The sequence below is a fragment of the Chiloscyllium plagiosum genome, unplaced genomic scaffold, assembly GCF_037043375.1.
Source record: "Chiloscyllium plagiosum isolate Xiang-an unplaced genomic scaffold, Cpla_swu_hap1 HiC_scaffold_52, whole genome shotgun sequence".
Classification (NCBI taxonomy): Eukaryota; Metazoa; Chordata; class Chondrichthyes; order Orectolobiformes; family Hemiscylliidae; genus Chiloscyllium; species Chiloscyllium plagiosum.
The window spans coordinates 29,578,635-29,598,633 of record NW_028270190.1 but is presented as its reverse complement, the minus strand read 5'-3'; the positions used below and the strand labels follow the sequence as shown (position 1 = coordinate 29,598,633).

The 19,999-nt window shown below is 41.7% G+C and overlaps 1 protein-coding gene across 1 annotated transcript; it reads left to right on the top strand.

Moving 5' to 3' along the window:
* Positions 1-1,801: 1,801 nt before the first annotated feature.
* LOC148134904 (uncharacterized) lies at positions 1,802-18,759 on the top strand. The gene is made up of 6 exons (XM_087985309.1): positions 1,802-1,872; positions 2,433-2,482; positions 3,983-4,127; positions 12,356-12,514; positions 15,806-15,891; positions 16,411-18,759. Exons 3-6 carry the CDS (start codon positions 4,082-4,084, stop codon positions 16,510-16,512), a joined length of 393 nt encoding a protein of 130 aa, XP_087841435.1. The 5' UTR covers positions 1,802-1,872; positions 2,433-2,482; positions 3,983-4,081; the 3' UTR covers positions 16,513-18,759.
* The last annotated feature ends 1,240 nt before the right edge of the window (positions 18,760-19,999 follow it).

Sequence of the window (19,999 nt, the reverse complement as noted above, 5' to 3'; positions counted from 1 at the left end):
TCAGCGAGTGAATGGGCTGCTGGAGAACCTGCTTTTTTCAGAACATGTAAGATTGTGAAACTCCTGAAAAGTAGACAAAGTCCAATAGACGGACTGCTCTGCATTGAGTACCAATGGAAACACAAAGCCTCGTTAAGTTGTGATTATATTTAAATGCAAACTTGCTGTGTACCAAACGAAGAAATTTTGTAATTCCAAATTGTTTTTTAGACGTGGAGTGGTTCGAGGAGTGAGGCTAAATTGACAGCACATTACCTGAGCGTATTGTAAAGTAATACTGATCACTCGTCAGGAGCCAATGCAGACGAGTCGAAAACATACAGTGAAATTGATATGGACTATGAAATGGACATATACCCTGAAAGTAATGCAGATCCTTAAACGAATGCTAAACCTGAAACGCATACAGTGCCTGAAATTAATGAATAGCCTTAATCGAAAACAAAATCTGAAACTGATATCGACCTTGAAATTATTACTGATGCTGACACTATTTAACAAACTGAACCTAATACTTCTACTGAATCGAATCGCGACTGAAAATTGCAACGTAAGTGACACAGGTCTCGAAACTAATACACACCCTAAAACAGAAACTTATTCAAAAATTGCAAGTGATGTAAACCCTGCAATGATGCAGTCCATGAAAGTAATGCCGACCATATAACTGAAACTGATACATACATTGAAAATAATAAACACTCTAAAATCCATGTATGGAAAACAGACCGTGAAACTGATATGGTACTTGAATCAAATTTAGACGTTAAACGAGAAAACAGCCCCTTACGCTGATGCACATTTTAATCAATTACACATCCAAATGCAGACACTGAAATACATATAGATCAGAAAGTAATACGTCTCTGAATTTGATGCACGTTCAGAAACTAATGTAGACCCTGTAAAAATATTACAGGCCCTGAACCCGACACATACTCAGAATTATTCCCGGGTCTGAAATTGATACGAAGCCTAAAGACAATGCAGTCTTTTCAACTAAAGCACAACTTGCACTTAATAGAAACTGCAAAAATGATAACGACCCTATTACAGACAGGCGCTAAAACTTACACAGAGTCTGAGTCGAGGACAAAGCCTGAAATTTATACCATCCTGAAATTAATATATACCCGGGTAGTAATGTATTTTCTGAAAATTTGAAATGTCTTGAAACGGTCACGCTCTCTGGCACTATTTTACTCTTTGACACGAATAGTGGTGTTAGGCTTTTGCAGACGCTATCACTTTTTGAGAACCTGATAGTATTAGAGGATCCGAAATTGATGAAGAACATGTCAGAGTTTAATGGTAAACATGGAACTAAAAGTCATGTTGGCTTTTACGACGTCTTAGATTCAGACTGCAATGTTTGTCAGCCTTGACAGGCCCCTAGTATCCCAAACGCAGCAAGTACTCAAGTCTGCTGCCCGATGTACTGGCCGTTGCAAGTGCCAGATTAGCGGCCATGCAAATTCAGGAAGGCTGGACGGTGCTGGCAACAGCATGGTCATGTACTCTGCCAATTCTAATATTCCTGCATCATTTGCGTGAGGGTGTGGATGTGTGGCGGTAGTCAAATGCGAACATTAGGATCAAGTACAACCAAACAACACGTTCCAACGCCAGGAAAGATGTACCATTGTTCTCTTTCTGTATGCCATTTCATAAAAAAATATTTAATTTGCATTGAAGTTGCCACAATTTAAATCATTGATTATGTAGCCAACCAACACTTTGTTCAGAGTCTTCTGAGGATGTAGTGTGAGTTGTTGTGCAACTGGCACAATGCATAGCATAAGTTTGATGGGACTAAAAAGGTAGCAGCTGAACTGGAATACCCCACAGCGAAACTGACTTCAAAAGAGACAGGTAAGCGGGAATGAACTAAAGGAACACGCTAACAAACTCATAAAGCTGTCACTTATATTCACTTGTTTCGGTGATGGGCGGACTGCTTATCCTCTACCGATTGAAGTCTTTGCAATTGGAGTTGTTCTCAAAGATTACCATGTAATGAAACAGTAAAAGAAGCTGGTTCATTGTTTAGAACATAGCATTCAAGTCAGTTGAGGTTCTGGTAATTGCGATGTTCGGACTACAATTACCTTGCAGTAACTGTTACTTGTACACATGAGATGGAAGTTGTAAGGACGTGTACAGATAGATGCACAAATGTGAGAGAGGTGCTTCTTATTCTGTTGATGATAATAATGATGAAGAGAGTTCGATCGCACCCTGTCTGTGGTTGTTCCGGTGGAACACAGACGTACATTTAATTTTTCCTGCAGTTGCCCCAGTGAATGTAAGATGGTTTGAAGCCACCCACTCATAGTAATTCGTATTCAAGGACGACCAATCTTTAATTTATCTCCCATAATGTCGCTCTTCATTGACACTTTCTAATAGTAATTCTCTGTTCCCATTTACAGAGTATCACACAGTGGCATGAGGACTCTACTGCTGGTTCTCGGTTTGATGTGTAAGTTCCTGAACATTCATTCAAACTTCACTCTGTTTAATTGATTTAATCACGCATAAACATAACCTATCGTGCATTTGTGATCGTATTAAAATACCTTTTCTATTTTCAGTGCTGATAGGAGTTAATCTTACGGAAAAAAAGAAACAATTATGTAATATACTGAATGGGCACTACTCTGTCAAATTGTCTCCCTTGTTATTAACTATTAGCATAAAATTTATAATTATTTCGGAAAGAGTGCTACAGTATCCATGACACTACACTAGACTCCAACGAAATGCTTAAGAAGAACAGGAAGCCAACTGGCATGTCGTGACTCTGCTGTGTCTCAGAATGTGTCCTTGCCAAGAACCAATTTTCTGCAATCACTTCAAAACCCTTCACCTCACCTGTTCCGATACGCATCCAATTCCATCTCATAGAGCGGATTGCCACTGTCCCCATTAGACTCTTCGGCAAACGTTCCTGATACCAATAGCTGCGGAGAACAATGTATCTGCATTTCAGAATATCATTAATTTACCTGATAGAGGTTTATAAAATTCTGAGGAGCATGGAGAGAATAAATTGACAACGTCTTTTTTCCTGGGTTGGGGGAGTCCACAACGGGAGAGCAGAGGCTTAGAGTGAGCGGGGAAAGGGACCTAAGGGGCAGCTTTTCACACAGGGGGCGGTACGTGTATGTAAATAGCAGCCAGAGGAAGTAGTGGAATCTGGTGCAATTGCAATTGCAAAATTTAAAAGGTGTTTGGATGTGTATATGAGTAGGAATTGTTTGTGCTGGGTAGGAATATGTGCTGGGAAATGGGACGAGATTGGGTTGGGGTAACTGGTCAACATCGACGGGTTGGACCGGAGGGTCTGTTTCCGTGCTGTAATCTATATGACTCAATGACTCAAGCAACTGATTAGACTTTTAGATTAGTTTAGTTACAGTGTGCAAACAGGCCCTTCGGCCCAACAAGTCCACACTGACCCGCCGAAGCGTAACCTACCCAGACCCATTCGCCTACATTTACCTCACACTAAGGGCAATTCACCTAACCTGCACATTTTTGGATTGTGGGAGGAAACCGGTGCACCCGGGGGAAAGCCACGCAGACACAGGGAGAATGTGCAAACTCCACACAAGGAGTCGCCTGAGGCGGGAATTGAACCCGGGTCTCAGGCGCTGTGAAGCAGCAGTGCTAACTACTGTGCGACCGTGCCTCCCACTTATTTCTTGTTTTCAACATTTCTGTCAATACGATCACTTTCTCTCGTAATCGACACTGTCAAAACCACTCGTGACTTTCAATGTTTTTTTGTTCGAAACTGCACTCAACCTCTACTTCTCAAATGACTACAATTGGAACTTCAGTCGTTCCAGATTACTGTGTCCCTCGTCCCTGCTAATACCAATTATAGTTTTGATGCGTCTGGCAGCTCATGTTGCTATGTCAAATTCACTGTTCTTTACAACATAATATTAAACAGTTTTTTTTTCGTGACCCTCAGTCCCAAACAGCAAAATCGCTGATCCATGTGTGAACCACACAGTCTTGGATCCGACCAGGAGGAGCATTAAATTGGGTCTAAAAGAATGCTTACACCGAGATGAGTGTTGTAACAATCTCCAACAGGGATGGTACAGCTTTAATAGGTAAAGAGTGAGTTTTCTTGGAACGTTAGTATAATTGTAAAAGGCGGGGTGATGGCTCACTGTTTGCACTGTCAATGGTTTCATTGTCCTAGGCACCAGTGTAAAGCTATGAGGGAATTGGTGGGAGTGAAACAAAAACATCTGTAATTCCGGAATACTAAACTTATCTCCCTCATTGTTGAAACTGAAAACATCATGTTTCGCAAAGAGAGAAACATAAATGTATTTTAGGGAAGGACTCGTGATATTTTTATAAAATTAAAAGCAAACTCGTTCATAATCATGTGTAACTCTTTTAAACATTTATCATACCACAATTGAAATGCAGCACACATTTCCTGTCTCCATAGCCATCAGTTGATTTACAGAAAGAGCACAGTCCACAGTTTGGTGCTCCGCATTAGGAGCACATCATTTTGTTTTGGTCTTGATGTTATTCTGGTTATGCAAACGAGGGGCACCTACTCTGGTATTCACGGTCTTTCATTAATTTACACGAAGAGAACTGTGTTCTCTTTGAAAGTGATTCAACCAAGCATTAATGAGACAATCGCTGTGAGGGTTAATCATGAATCTAATGGAGAATTCTGAACAGACTCCTCTATCAAGAGAATAATTTGAATGTTCAGCTCACGACCACAGGGACGGGTATTGACTTCAACTTTTGTTACGTGTTTAATGGAATAAAGATCGTAAAACACTTGAGGATAAACCAGGATAGTTTAATGTTGATGAGAGGATATCTATAGGTCATGCTTGAAAGTTCGTGTATGTGTGAATAATTGAAAATAAAACAGTAGATAGAATGTCCACTTTCTATTCAGTAAATCCTCCGTACAATCTTGCAAATACCTGAACCTGAGCCAAGGGCTAACAGTATATATTCGGGCTGGAGGGAAATATTTCATTCAGAGTGCATGTTTTCGAAAGGGGCACAGATTGTGGAAGTCTCGGACATTTTACCAGTCAGGTAATATATGTGATCAGATCAGGAGCTGACTCTGTAATTTTTATTTCAGTTCTGGTGCATGGATGATTCCAGAGAATGCTATCCCAATTGATCACTGCTGCACAAGGAGTACAGGCTGGTTAAATGGTAGAACCACCTATTTATCTACCATATTTAATTCTCCATTACGCACTGTTCATTTTATCTTTTAATCGTTTCCGATTAAAACAAAATGAATTGCAGGTCGTCATCCTTCCGCGAGTGATGGGGAGGTAACCAGGACTATCTGTTTTAATTGGAATAATAATAACTGCTCCTCTAGGCAAGACATCATCATCAAGAAATGTTCCACATTCTTTGTGTATGAGTTGAAGCCGACACAATTCTGTAATGCTGGATATTGTGCAGGTACGTCATAAGTAATTTCCCACCCACAGTGTGGTTCTGAGATTTCACGCGAGTCCGTTAGAATGTTACAAGCACCCCTTATTCGGTAAGCAAAAATGAGATGAGATACTATGTGGTCCTGTCCCTAATTTCTGGAAAACATAAGTGCTCTCCATGTCACTCACTCTCTACCTCCATGGGAGCGTACAGAATACAGAAGAGACCAAGTGTCCGGTTGTGAGTTCGCTCGCTGAGCTGGTGGGTCTACATATACTGGGTGGAAAATCTGCTGGCGCTATTCGGATGGGGTTAAACTAACTCACCAGGAAAATGGGAACCTGAGGTGTAGTTCCAATGCACAGAAGGATGAGAGTAGGGAGGACATGGACACGATTTCGTGGTCACAGGAATGGGCTGGCAGGGAGCAAATTGGTTTGAAGTGAGTCTTCTTCAAAGCCAGAAGTATCCGAAATAAGGTCGGTGAGCTTGCAGCATGGATAGGTCCCTGGGACTTCAATGCTGTGGCTATTCGTGCATAGAGCAGGGGGAGGAATGGATGTTGTCGGTTCCAGGGTTTAGATCTTCCATTCAGAACAGGGAAGGAGGTAAAATAGGGTGTGTGGGAAGTGTGGCCTTGTTCGTCAAGACAAGTATAATGGTAGTCGAAAGAACTTCTAACGAGGACTCGTCTATTGAGAGAGCATGGGCTGTGGTGAGAAACAAGAGAGGAGAGGTTACACTGCTGGGAGGTTATTTATAGGCCTCCGCAGATTTCCAGGGATTAGATTAGATTCCCTACAGTGTGGAAACAGGCACTTCGGCCGAACCACTCCACACCGACCCTGAGAAGAGTAACCCAGAAAGACCCATTCCTCTCTGATAATTGACCTAACACTTTGGGGCAAGTTAGCATTGCAACTTCACCTGACCTCCACATCTTTGTACTGTGGGAGGAAATCTGAGCACCCGGAGGAAACCCACGCAGACACAGGTAAAATCCGCAAACTCCACTCAGACAGTCACCCGAGGCTGTAATTGAACCTGGGATCCTGGTGCTGGGAGGCAGCAGTGTTAACCACTGAGCCACCGTGCCGCACCTAATATGGAGGAGAGTATCGGCAAAACGATTCTGGGTAAAAATGAAATGTACAGCGTGTTCATTATGGGGGGCTTTAAATCCCACAGCATTCATGATAAATGCTATATTTCGAGGATGTCGGATGGATTAGTTTTCTTACAATGTGTGCAGGCAAGTTTCCTGACACAGTATGTCGAAGGATCGATAAGAGTGACGGCAACAGTGGGTCTAATACTTGGTAATGAACCAGGCCAGGTGTTTGATTTAGTATCAGGTGAGTACTTTGGAAAGCGACCATAATTCGGTTTCGATTAGTTCAGAGACGAAGATGGATAGAACATGCCACAGGCATGATATACAGATTGAGGAAGGGCAATTATAATACGATTAGGCAAGACGTCGGATGCAAAGAAAGCCGTAGCAAAATACCGGGATAGAGGTATTCGAAATGTGGAGCTGCTTTAGGGAACAGATATTGCATTTCCTTGATACATATATCCCAGCCAGGCACGGGCGAAGTGATAACATAAGGTAACTGCGGTTTACTAAAGAAATTGCATCGCTTGTTAAGCGGAAGAAGGAGGCTTATGTGACCATGAGGCGACATGGTTCAGGTGAGACGACGGAGAGTTGTAAACTTGCTAGGTAGGATTTAAAGAGAGAGTTCAGAAGATCAAAGAGAAGACATGAGCAGTCTTTAGGAGGCAAAATAAAGGAGAACAATGAAGCTTTCTATAATTTTGTGAGGAAGAAAAGGATGACTAGAATCGTGATCGCGCCATTCAAAGATAGAAGTGGGAAGTTGTGTGTGGGCTCTGTCGAGATCGGATTGCAGGTCGTCAACATGGTTTCATCAAAGACAGGTCAAGTCTCACCGACCTCATTGAGTTTTTTGAGAAGTTAACCAAGCATGTCGATGAGGGTAGGGCAGTTGACATGGTATACATGGACCTGAGGAAAGCTTTTGATAAGTTTCCACATGCTAGGCAGTTGGAGACAATGCAGGGTATGGAATTGAGATTAATTTAGCAGTTTTGATTGGAAATTGCCTTTCTGCAAGAAAGCAGCAATTGGTGGTTGATGGAAAATATTCAGACTGGCGTCAGCTTCCTAATGGTGTGCCACAACAATCTGTTTTAGGACCACTGCTGTTTGTAGTTTTTATAATAGACTTGGATGCAGGGGTACGTGAATGTGTTAGTAAATTTGCAGATGACCTTAATGTCGTTGGAGTAGTGGATAGTTTGGAATAATGTTGCAGGTTTCAGGACGACTTGCATGAACTGCAGAATTGGGCTAAGAGGTGACGAATGGAGTACAATGTTGATAAATGTGAATAGATTCACTTGGAGAAGAATAACAGGAAGACCGAATACTGGGTCAATGGAAAGATTCTTGGCAGTGTGGATGTGCAGATGGATCTTGGAGTCCATGTACATAGTTCACTGAAAATTGTCAACCAGGTTGTGCTGTTAAGAAGGCATGCATTATGGTATGTTTCATCGGTAGAGGATTGTGTTCCGGAGCCGTAATGTCAACCTGCAATTATGCAAAACGCAAGTGTGGCCGCACTTGGAATATTGTGTAGAGTTCTGGTCCCCCCATTACAGGAAGGATGTGGAAACATTGGAAAAGATGCAGAGGAGATTTACCAGGATGTTGCGTAGTCTGGCGGGAAGGCCTTATGAGGAAAGGCTGAGAGATTTTAATTGTATTCTCATTGGAAAGGAAAAGGCCAAGAGGGGATTTGATAGAGGCATACAAGACGATCAAAGGATTAGAATGGGGTGACATGAAAGTCTTTTATTCCAGTGATGATGCCATCAACTTGAACGAGGGGCCATAGCTACAAATTGATGCGTGATAAATTTAAGACAGAAGTCAGAGGCAATTTCTTCACTCACAGAGTGTTAAGGGCATGGAATGCCCTGCCTGCCAATGTAGTTAACTCACCAACATTAGTGAGATTCAAACATAACTCTAAGCACATGGATGATGATGGGGTAGTGTCGGGATGGGCTTAGACTAGTTCATAGTTTGGCGCAACATCGAGGGCCGAATGGCCTGTTCTGCACTCCATTGATCGATGTTCTGTGTTTTATTATTTTTTTCTCAGACGTTTCGTCAAATGTGAGCCTCCGTTCAACTAATGGTGTTCTGTCCCAATTTCTGTTTATTTTCTTGGTCTGTTAGGTGGGTGACATAACTATTGTTTCTTTTTTCTCAGAGGTTGGTAAATGTGGTCGAAATCGATGTGTTTATTGGTGGAGTTCCTGTTTGAATGCCAGGCCTTTAGGAAATCCCGTGCCTGTCTTTGTTTCGTCTGTCCGAAAATAGATGTGCTGTCACAATCAAAGTGGTGTCCTTCTTCGTCTGTGTGTAAGGATCGTTGTGATAGCTGATCATGAACCTTGATACCTAGTTGGTGTTCGTTTATTCTGATGGCTATTTTCCTGCTTGTTTGTCCGATTCAGCGTTGGTAGCCCACAAATCTACCAATGGAATGAAACTGCTACTGATGAACCTAAAGGACACTTTACGACCAAAACCCTAATTCGAATGTCATTTACAAAATGCCCTGCAAGGGCTACATCAAACACTACACCCTACAGCCAGGAAGAAATCTAGCCTCCTGGATACACAAACACCTACTAGTCATTAAAAGACATTATCATCTATAACTAGTATCTTAACACACGGATAAAGAAATACACGACATCAATATCACATCCATCCTCGGACAGCCAAATGTAAACACGCACGTGATTTCTGCGATCCCTGGCATTCAAACCGAAACTCTATCAATAAGCACATCTGTAGTAATCCTATTTACCAACCTCTTCGGAAAGAACCGGAAATGATATCACCCACTTTAACAGACCAAGACACGTAAAGAAAAAGCAGCACAGAAGACAGTGCTTCAACAGAGGCTCATTGATTATGTTAAGCCGCGTGGTAAAGAACCAGCTGGTCACAAACCTACCAGCGCAGGGTGCAAACTGCAACCTGAACTTCAACTTGATATACAAAAAGTCCCAAAAATCACAAAGTCCAAGTGTAATTCTGAGCAGTTCAGATGAACATCTGAGATAGAGTAGAACTTGGCGGATGCTGAAGTGAGGAAAAATGAATTGGCAGACTGATAGGAGAAGGATGTGTAACTCATCCAAGTGTGAAAGAGTGCGTGATGGTCGAGCGGTAAAATGCGCCAGCCCAGTGTGATGTTGTTAAAGACGGGAGTAGAATAAAGCGCGTGACGGTAGTGGGATGTTGTAAATGAAAGGAATAGAATATAGTCCCCGAATGAAGGGTAATGCTTTTACTGACGGTAACAGAATACTGTGCATGATTGGACTGGGACTTTGTTACTGATGAGAATATAACACAGTGTCTGAAGATGGTGGGATGTTGTGACTGGCATGGGAGGAGTGATGAAGTGAGTGACTTAAGGAAGTGAGATTGAATTTTGGAGGAGAATTTGATGTGTTGACCGACAAGGTTAGAAGACCGTGATTAAGGTGAATGGAATTCAGTAAATCAGACAGCAGGATGTCGTGACTGAGCGGGTACGACCTCATGACTGGTGGAAGTGGGGGTTAGTGTCTTAACTGAGTCGAAATCGTGAACTGGGAACTGAGAAGTCATATTTGACAAAAATGGGATTTCGTGAGTAATTTAATGACTGAGGTGATCGGGATGAAGTGAAAGAGTGAGTTGAATGCAATGATGCAGGAGAGAAAACACAGAGTTATAGATTCCAGTCCGACCGCAGAGGTAATTTTAATAATGGCATATCACCACCTTGATAATTCTCCAATCCTCCAAATAAACCCGTAGTCTTGAATATTATAACACTTCAAATGCTGGTTCACTGCATTTTACCAGTTGACATGTTGATGAGCAGAAAAACTCCCAGCCAATGTATTTCAAATCCCAATATTGCTTCTGTCCATATGCTTTAACTACAAAAATCTCCTCAGCCTTTACTTTGCACTTGACAGTTGCTTCATTTGTTTCATTAGTTTCTATGAAGGGAAAGAGGTTGTCTTTTTTTCAGCTTGTCGATGCCCTTTCTTATCTCAACCACGCTGTCACGACCAATTCAGCACCTTCCTCTCCAAAGGGGATAACTCCAGCGTATCCAAACTTTCTATTTCGCTCTATTCAAGGCACCTTTGTGGAAAATATTCTGTGCACCGACTCCAGAGCAATCAAATCTTTCTATCGTGCATTGACCAGTATGCTCACAGTACTCCAACAGTGACTGAAACACAGTCATTTGCATCTGAAATCTTATCTCCCTGCATTTATGAGCGAAAGAGCACCTGGGAAATGGAATTAACCAATGTGCTTCTTTAATTATCTCCTCAACCTGTCTTGACACATTCAGGAATCTGGGTCCACATACTGCAAGACACTTCTTTTCTTCTTTGATTCCGAATGTCCAATCATTCATTAAGTTGTGACATGTATTCTTCCTTCTTGTAAATTGTACCATCACACATATGTCAGTTTTACATTTCATCTGGCACACAACCGTCTACCTGGCAAAGTATTTGTATCCATGTGTCACTGAATAACGTGTTCCTCAATGTACTTAATTGGCCAATCTTTGTATCAGCATAATTTAATAAAGGTCCTCAGTGCTCACACATTCAAATTTGAAGCTACAAATCTATTTTACTTAAGAATATGAAAAATAAGTGAACCAGCAATGATCACTGTGGTAGACACTGCTGTCAATTCAATAACAGACCATCTTTCTCCCATCATTCTGAAAATCGTGGAACCTACTTGTTCAATTTGCCGCTTTTGTACATTTTTACCTAAGTTTCCCATGTTGGATCTTGTGAAAGTTATTGTAGAAATTATTATAAATTATTAAAAATGCCAAACATTTTGTTACCTCGTAGAAATATTCCAGTAAGCTTTTTTTTATAACATCTCCCTTTGGCAAAGAGGCAGTGAATACCCTTTCAATGTTTGGTTCGCCAAATGAAAACTCATTTTATGCTTCACTTGTTCTTTCTTCAAAAGCCTTCCCAATAATTACATGAGGGTTACTGGTCAATTGCTCCCTAGTATTTGTTTACGAGATTATTGTCGAAAGGAAGTTTTGGCGTTAGTCGTTCTCGAATCTTCTTTCATCCTCTCTCCGACACGATCTCAACTGGAAAGTTTGGCTCAGGCAATTCGAATTAACTTCCTGAGCAACCCAATTGTTAAAAAACTGAATATTTGACCACTGTAAAAATTTTTAAAAAGTCCTCCCATACCACCTCGCCTTTTAACATAAATTCCGACATTTTGTGCTTGTATTGTCCTCCTGGTGAAAGAAAAGACACCTGTAAAGTAATGTTTCAGCGTTTTGCCAATGTGCTTCAGTTAAAGCAACAATTGCCACCTTCGTCCACCAATTCCTTACACCGAATTCATTTCCTTTTGATATATTCATAGAATCTATGTATACTCCCCTTAATGTTAACCGCCAGAGTTATCTTATGCACTTGTTTAGCCCGATTAACTCTTCTTTCTCATCCATAAAACATTTCTCCGTGTCGGTATTGACGTGGTTCTGGCAATTTCTTGTCACTTTTATGACACCTGTGCTCTTGTGACGACTTCGGGTTTGGCACTGCTCTGATTCTATCGTCCGACCCCACTAAGAGTATTTTATTGAGACATGCAGTGCAAGTATGGAGTGGGTTTATTTGCGAAGTAGATGCATTATCTAATGATTATGTAACCTTTCAAAACAGTACACGATGCATCACCTGTAAGCTCATATGCCACCATCCTTTCTTCCTATTGCAGAAAGAGTACCAACTCAAAGACACAAGGATCTATCGACAACATTTTCGATTGACATTGCCTCACCTGACTCTTCAGGGTCTGAGACTTCTACTTTGAATTCGTTTACTCTTCCATCCAACCCTACGGAATTTTATAACCTTCAGACTGATGCTGAGCAAGGTGAGGGATTTGTAGGTTATGGAACAAATCAGGGAAAGTATATGAACACCAAGCTGTGTGGCGTGATGACTTGCGAGAAAATGCAGATAATTTCAGTGTCGTTTTGACAAGTTGAATGAGTGTGGAAAACAATGCAGGATGAAGTCAATAGTAGCAGCAAAAAGGCGACGACAGTTTAAAATCAAAATGGCTACATATTGAGACAGTGCAATGTGCAAAAAGATTTGATTGTCCTAGCTGCAAAAGGAAGTCATGCAGGTAAGTCAAGAAGTAAATTAAATGTCGCTTTTCAAAGCAAGTCGTTTTGAATATAGGATATGGCATGTCTTGCGATAATTGTACATGCCTTAAATGAGAACACGACTGAATATTGTACGCAGTTTCGGTCTACTTAACCGATCAAGAATGGACTTACGATAAAGGCAGTGTCAGTAACTTTACCTGACTGATAGCTTGGATAGCTGACCTAACTAAGAAGTATGAAGTCAGGATATTGTGTAGCGACTGAGTGAAGTGGGATGCAGTGGCTAAGTGGAGTTAGATGTAATGACTGAGGAGTTTGGAATGTATTAACTGAGGTGCATAGAATGTAATGGTTCTCAGTAGTTACCATGAGAATGATAAATTACTGGAGAGCCTGATTGACCGATTAAGTTTATACTGACAATGGTAATAATACCAACTTCGCAAGTCCAACTTTGCCGCACTCGACCAATAGTCTTTAATCGTATGTTACTTTGAATGCTCATCCAAGTACTTTCAAAGTTTCGTGACGTTTCCCACCAGTACTATTATCGCTGACAGTTCAATCAAAACCCAAACACATCTAGCGAAAACGATATTCTTTCAACATCCTGTAAGCTTTCTGCCTTTCACTTCAATACTTTTCCCTTGATATGGATATTTCTACGAAGAGAAACAGCGGCTTTCATTTCACCATGTTCATGCCTGTGCTTATCTTGTCTACCAGTCTGGGATCCCCATTCAAACTTTCACGCTCAAAACAAAAAACGATATGCATAACCTCTTCATAGCTTCATCCAAGGCAACCTCCTGACAAACATTCTTTTGACCCTTTCCAGTGCAACCACATCTTCCGACAGTGTGATGACCAAAACTGCAACAGTAGTTCAGCAATCAACTGAGCAAAACTTTCTGTTGATTCAAATTGACCACCATGTTGTTTTCACACTGGAATGCCTCAAAACGACAAGAATCCAATGCTGCTTGTCAACTACCCGGTTGAATTCTCCTGCCAGATTCATGTATCTCTGATCAAGGGCAGTAACATGACTTTTCTCCTCTCAGAACTGAAAATGTGTTGCTGGAAAAGCGCAGCAGGTCAGGCAGCATCCAAGGAACATGGGAATCGACGTTTCGGGCATAAGCCCTTCTTCAGGAATGCTTTTCTCCTTTTCCCCTCTCTGAAACCAAGCCTTGGTTGTTGCTTCGTCACATTTATCAGGTTAAAAATGTCACCTGACAAAATCCATTCATCTAATATATATATATATATATAAATATATTTAATGTCACCTACTTGGCTAAGCTTTGTATGCTGTGGTTCTGTTCGCCGAGCTGGAAGTTTTTGTTGCAAACGTTTCGTCCCCTGTCGAGGTGACATCCTCAGTGCTTGGGAGCCTCCTGTGAAGCGCTTCTGTGGTGTTTCCTCCGGCATTTATAGTGGCCTGTCCCTGCCGCTTCCGGTTGTGTGGGACAACACTACCATTATAGGGCAAGCAAAACAAAGAACAGCCAGGGAATTCCTAGAAGCATGGCAATCATCCACAAACTCCATCAACAAACACATAGACCTGGACCCAGTATACCGGCCACTACAGCGGACAGCTGAAACTGACAACCGGAAGCGGCAGGGACAGGCCATTATAAATGCCGGAGGAAACACCACAGAAGCGCTTCACAAGAGGCTCCCAAGCACTGAGGATGTCACCTAGACAGGGGACGAAACGTTTGCAACATAAACTTCCAGCTCGGCGAACAGAACCACAGCAACGAGCACCCGAGCTACAAATCTTCTCACAAACTTTAAGCTTTGTATAACCTGCAATCTTATTTAGCATGCCCGTGTGACTACTCTCCGAAATTCGCATCTGCAGATCAAAGTTGTTTGTGAACATCTCAAAGATTAAGTGACCCAACAATGATAACAGTGGTACCCACTGATACCTGTTCCACACACTGGCCTTTAGCATTACCAACTGCTATGTCTGTGGGCATTTTTATTTAAATCAGGATTGCCAAATTCCGCTGCATCCTTTGCAATTTTAACTTCATGCGTTTTGGCTTGGAGTTGTGTCAAATTTATTTCCGAAATACTGATTAATTGATAGCCTGCCAAACACTTGAACACTTCTTAAAAATAATTAACAAGCCTTCTGAGTCATGACCTCCAGGTAACAAAGCAATGCGGACTTAGCTGATCAAATATTGTGTCTCATTTAATACTCTCCAGTGTGTGCCCACTAGACACAAACTGATCGTTTGTTAGGGACTGATCGTTCCATGGTTATCACTTCATCTTGATTTACTTGCCGAATATCTTTGGATTAACCAGAAAGTTGTTCACAAGTGTTTTCTCATGTCGATTATTTGCTCCTTAATTGTTTTCTTGAACATCCACCAAACTTCCCGGGGTCTAGCAATTGAGGTTGCGTCCTGGAAATCATTGACTCACTTGTATTATCTGTATTCGTGTGATGACTCCTGTTACCTCAGTGCTATGTATACAGTTATTTTACCACCATTGACGATCAAAAATATTAAGTGGGGCATACACTGCAGGGTGGAGCGGTTATTGTAGAACCTTCAAACTGGTTCACGAAGCTTCGTCTTTAATGCCAAACACCACCTTCAGTCCTTCCTTTTGAAATCCTCTGCATTTGGGTCTTCCTATCTACATTTATTTCCCTCCACCTGTGTCTCCCTAACTCCATGTGTCATTTATTGATCACTCTGATCACGAGGCGAAGGTGAAACGGGAAGTCTGGAATTGCGTAAGCATGGAAATAAATTGCTTGTGAAATAGAATCAATGAGCAGCAGGCCATTAGAAGCCTAGAGTGAAGCATGGTAATTGAGGGAAGAGAGAGAGCAGATAAGAATAGTGAACTGAAGGCAGAATAGCAATATACAGATGTGCAGATAGAACAAACAATTACGAGCAAGACAAAAGTGAATCCAATCTGGTAGGGACATTTTATAAATCAATACTATATCCTGTCCAGAATTACATGTGTGTGTAATTTGTTTGATGTCGTAAATATTGATTTAGATTCTCAGCATCAATGGGTTCATGTGATGATCACTTCGGATGCAGAGATTGACAACAAAAAGGCGAAGAAAATCACGCTGAAGACGGTAAGAGATTCCACTATACAAAGAGGGCAGACGCAAATTACCCACATCCAATGCCACCCCACGAGTTCTACCATCACCCTCGCCCCCGCAACTGCATATAATAACTGTTTTGGGGAGGAGCTAAGCAATGATAAACCTCTCATATTTTCTGCTTGGGTCACACGGACAAAAGATCGAGAGGAAAGCTGAATGACCTTCTTATGATTTTTGCTTCTTCGCTTCCTTTCATGTTATGATTTCTCCATCAAATTTTGTCTTCTATTACTGTCCTATTATATATCACTCTCGCCCCCCCGCCCCCCATGTTTCTCCCCTTTCACTGGTGTTACCGAAATGATGCCATCGCCTCTCGTTCTTTTCTCCTCTCCTTGTCCCTGTCTCTCATTCCAGCCCACTTTGTGTGTTTCTCAATTTGCGCCATTCCCCTCCCTGCTCCTGTCTCCATTTGACAATATCTTTTGACTCTGCTTCGTCTCCTAATCTCAGTGTAAACATCTTGTTTTTCATTGTGCATTAAAGCTTCAGGAAATGGTCAATGAGCGAGCCCGGAGGAATGTGGAATTAGTCCAGGAGGAGGGACACTGTGTGGCTGTGGTCGCTTCAGGACCTGAAGGAAACTGAGTGTGGTCATGAGGCCCAAACACCCAGGCATCGCCTTGCCATAATAATCACTGGATTGCTACAACCGAATTGGCCTTCACACTTCTGACATAACCAAAGCAAACCATTAGCAGTTAGTTCTGCTGTTGAATAGAAACGTGCTTCCTTTATAGTGGCAACGAATTTGCTTTATATTGCACTTTTCCCCACCGTATGCTACATTTAAGCATAGATGGCCCTTTTAACAAACGGCGAACAACAAGTGCAGGGCCCTCGACCCTTCCAGCCTGCTCAAATGATCCAATGTGATCCCCGATCTGATTTTAACCTCAGCGCCAAATTCAAAGATAGTCTTTCATCCACTCAGTATTCAGTGATCATTCAACAAAAAATTTCTATTGCCTGCATTCGCAGAATTTTGAGGAAGGGAGACCCCGAAAACTCACCGAAGTATAACAGAACAACTGGAACATTTCTCATTTCTGTCTTAAATGGATGACCCATTTTTAAAAGAAAAATCTTGATGGATCCCATTGGTTACACAAGAGGGAAAATTATGTCCGGCTCCACCCATTAAATTAGATCTTATATGCTTTGAATATGTCACGTGTAGTTTAGCCAGCCACAATCATATTGAGTGGCGGAGCAGGCTCTCAGGTCAGAGCCTCTACTATTGTTCTTTGCTTGCAACTTAGCTATTCACGGAAGGCAGCTGTCTGACAGCAGGAAATACACAACACAAAGAATAACCTTTTCCCCTTTGGTACACTGGCCAGACAGAAAAAAAATGCGGTAATCAATACCGAATATCAGGGGTTTTGTGCTCGGTGGTTTTTGCAAGGGGCGAATTTGGCAGTATGCGCGTTCTCAATTCAAAAACCCAGTTAACTGACTTTCTATGAAATACTTTGGTAAATCTACGTCAAATTCGTTAGGCTATGGGTGGGCTTGCTACTTCTGGCACATGGGATCAACATTTTCAGGATAGCTGGTGAGAAATTTTGGCTTTCAGTATTCTATGTGATTCCGGAATGAAGTCTTTCAAGATTTATCCCTGTTACAATCCGGAATGTCGACATTCGCTAATGATTTTGGCCTCCTCAATAGCCAGTTTTGAATTTGCAATTTGCAGTTGCACAATGCGTTCACCAGGTAGACAGTTAAATAGTTTGAATGGATGTTCCAGTTCCCTCCGACAGTCGAAATAGCTGCAAGCTAGTTGAATTAGCCATGCTAAATTGCCGATAGTATTCAGGGCTTTGTAGGTTCGGTGCAATGGTCACTGAAATGCAGGTTTACAGGAATGAGGTATGGAGTTGAGAGTGAACGTGATGCTCTTTGGAAGGTGAATGTGGCCTTGTTGGGCCGAATGGTCTGCTTCTACGTTGTCGTTAATCTACGATTCAGTTCTACGATTCAGAATTGTCCGTACAACTTTACTTTCTGTAAATAATTTTTGTCTGCTTTATACTTTGCAGACGTGCTTTCAGATGCTCCCCACCTGCATTTAAATACTCCACTTACCTTTCAAACACGAGTTGCAAAATTTCGACTCTATTATTTCGAACTGTCTGCTTCGACTTTCAGTTAGAATAAAGGCCGTGAGAATTTGTCATAAAATAACTGATGAGGTGATGTCAAGCTAATCAGAGAATTTATAACTGCAAAACAAAGGGATGGATCTGAAAAGTATCCACAAATGAAATCACGTAGGTAAATGTCAAAAAATCTAGAAACAGAAACCACATTGCACGGAATGCATTACAGATTTCGATAGCAGCTCGGGAGAAACCAAAGAACAGATCTGTACACAAATTTGAGGCAATTGGAAAAGCAACATTGTTTTGAAAGTCTTGGATTTCTAACTGCCAACATTTAATTTGGTAGTCTTAGCGAGATTGGTCTCCAACGAGAGGAAATGTTAAGATGTATGCGTTTTCCTTGTTTATTCTCCCTTATAGAAAAGAAATGTTAATTTAAAGATGCCTTCATTCGATATTTTTCTCTTCTTTCATCTCTTCTCTCATAAGTTCATAACTTCATAAGCGATAGGAGCAGAAAGGGGCCATTCTGTGATAGCAGATATGCTATTCACCCTTACTTTCCTGCCTTCTCTCTATATTTCTTCAACCCGTTACCAAGTAAAAAGCCATGTAATTCATCCTTAAATTTGCTAATTGTCACTGCATCCACTGTACTTTGGTGTATCGAATTACTCAGATTTGGAAGAAGGATTTTTTCCACAATAAATGCACAATTCCTCTGACGCTTTAAGTTGCTTTGTAAACCTCGATTCTCATTTACCATCCACCATTTGCCCCGCATGTACAGTCCACCATCCAGATGGTTTCCGAGTTGTCATATTTTACCAGTAAAGTGTGTATGAACCATCGCAATCCTCTACCACAGATAGCACGGCATGGACTGACAGGCACATCACCCCCATTACCTTCATCCAGGGATTCATACAATCCTTCCAGCTAAGACAGAGGTTCACCTGCCTCTTATCTAAATTAATTTACTTCATCAGGTCCTCCCGATGTGGTCTTCTCTTTGTTGGGCAGACCAAATACACACTAAGGAACGGTTTCATCAAATATCTCAGCCAGACCTGCAGGGGCCGACCTGATCTACCAGTCTCCGCTCTTTTTAGTTCTTATTCCGACTCCCTTTCCAACATGGCCAGCTTTGGCGTCGTCTATTGCCACAGCGATGGGATTGTATACTGATGGAACAACACCTCATCTTCCATCGAGGCAGCATGCAGCTCAGAGTTCTCAAAGCTGAGTGCTTTAATTTCAAATACCGTCTTTTCCCATAACCCAACACCCATCATAGCCTCTCCCTTTTCCCTTCCATTTGTCTCATCGGTCCTTTTTTCTAGCCATCAAATTGATTCCTTTCTCCCATGTACCAAGCAGGCTGTACCCTCTACCTGTGCTCACCCATCCCCACCTCACCACCCTGTCCGCCCACCCCGTTTATACCCAGCGCCCGTTACACCGACCGCCAGTCCAGAAGGCGGGCTACACCCGAGAAGATAAATTTTCCACCTCCTAATGCTGTCTGGCTTGTTCTGTTCATCCATCATCCTGCTTGTTCACCATGGGGACAGACAGTGACAGATACGGAGACACTGGTTCATTCACAAACTTACACACCATGCATCACGCACTGAGACAGACTGGATTCATACGTATAAAGAGAACAACATGAAGATCCATGTAAACGCAAACATAAACATACACAAACAATCACCTTCAAAGATTTGCAGACAGAAAATGGAAACTCGCAGCACCCAAAAACACATTCACAAGCACATAGATCCTCTGACAGGCAAAGAGATCCATGCAGCTCGAAGCATGTGATCAACTATGTTTACGGAGACCTCGTCGATTTTTTTTCGTTAATCTGATATTGCAAAATCGGTTTTGTTTGCAGCTAATAACTCTAAACTATAAGCTAAAGTTGAGTTTTAAACCACGTGCAAGTGTTAAAATGAAAACAC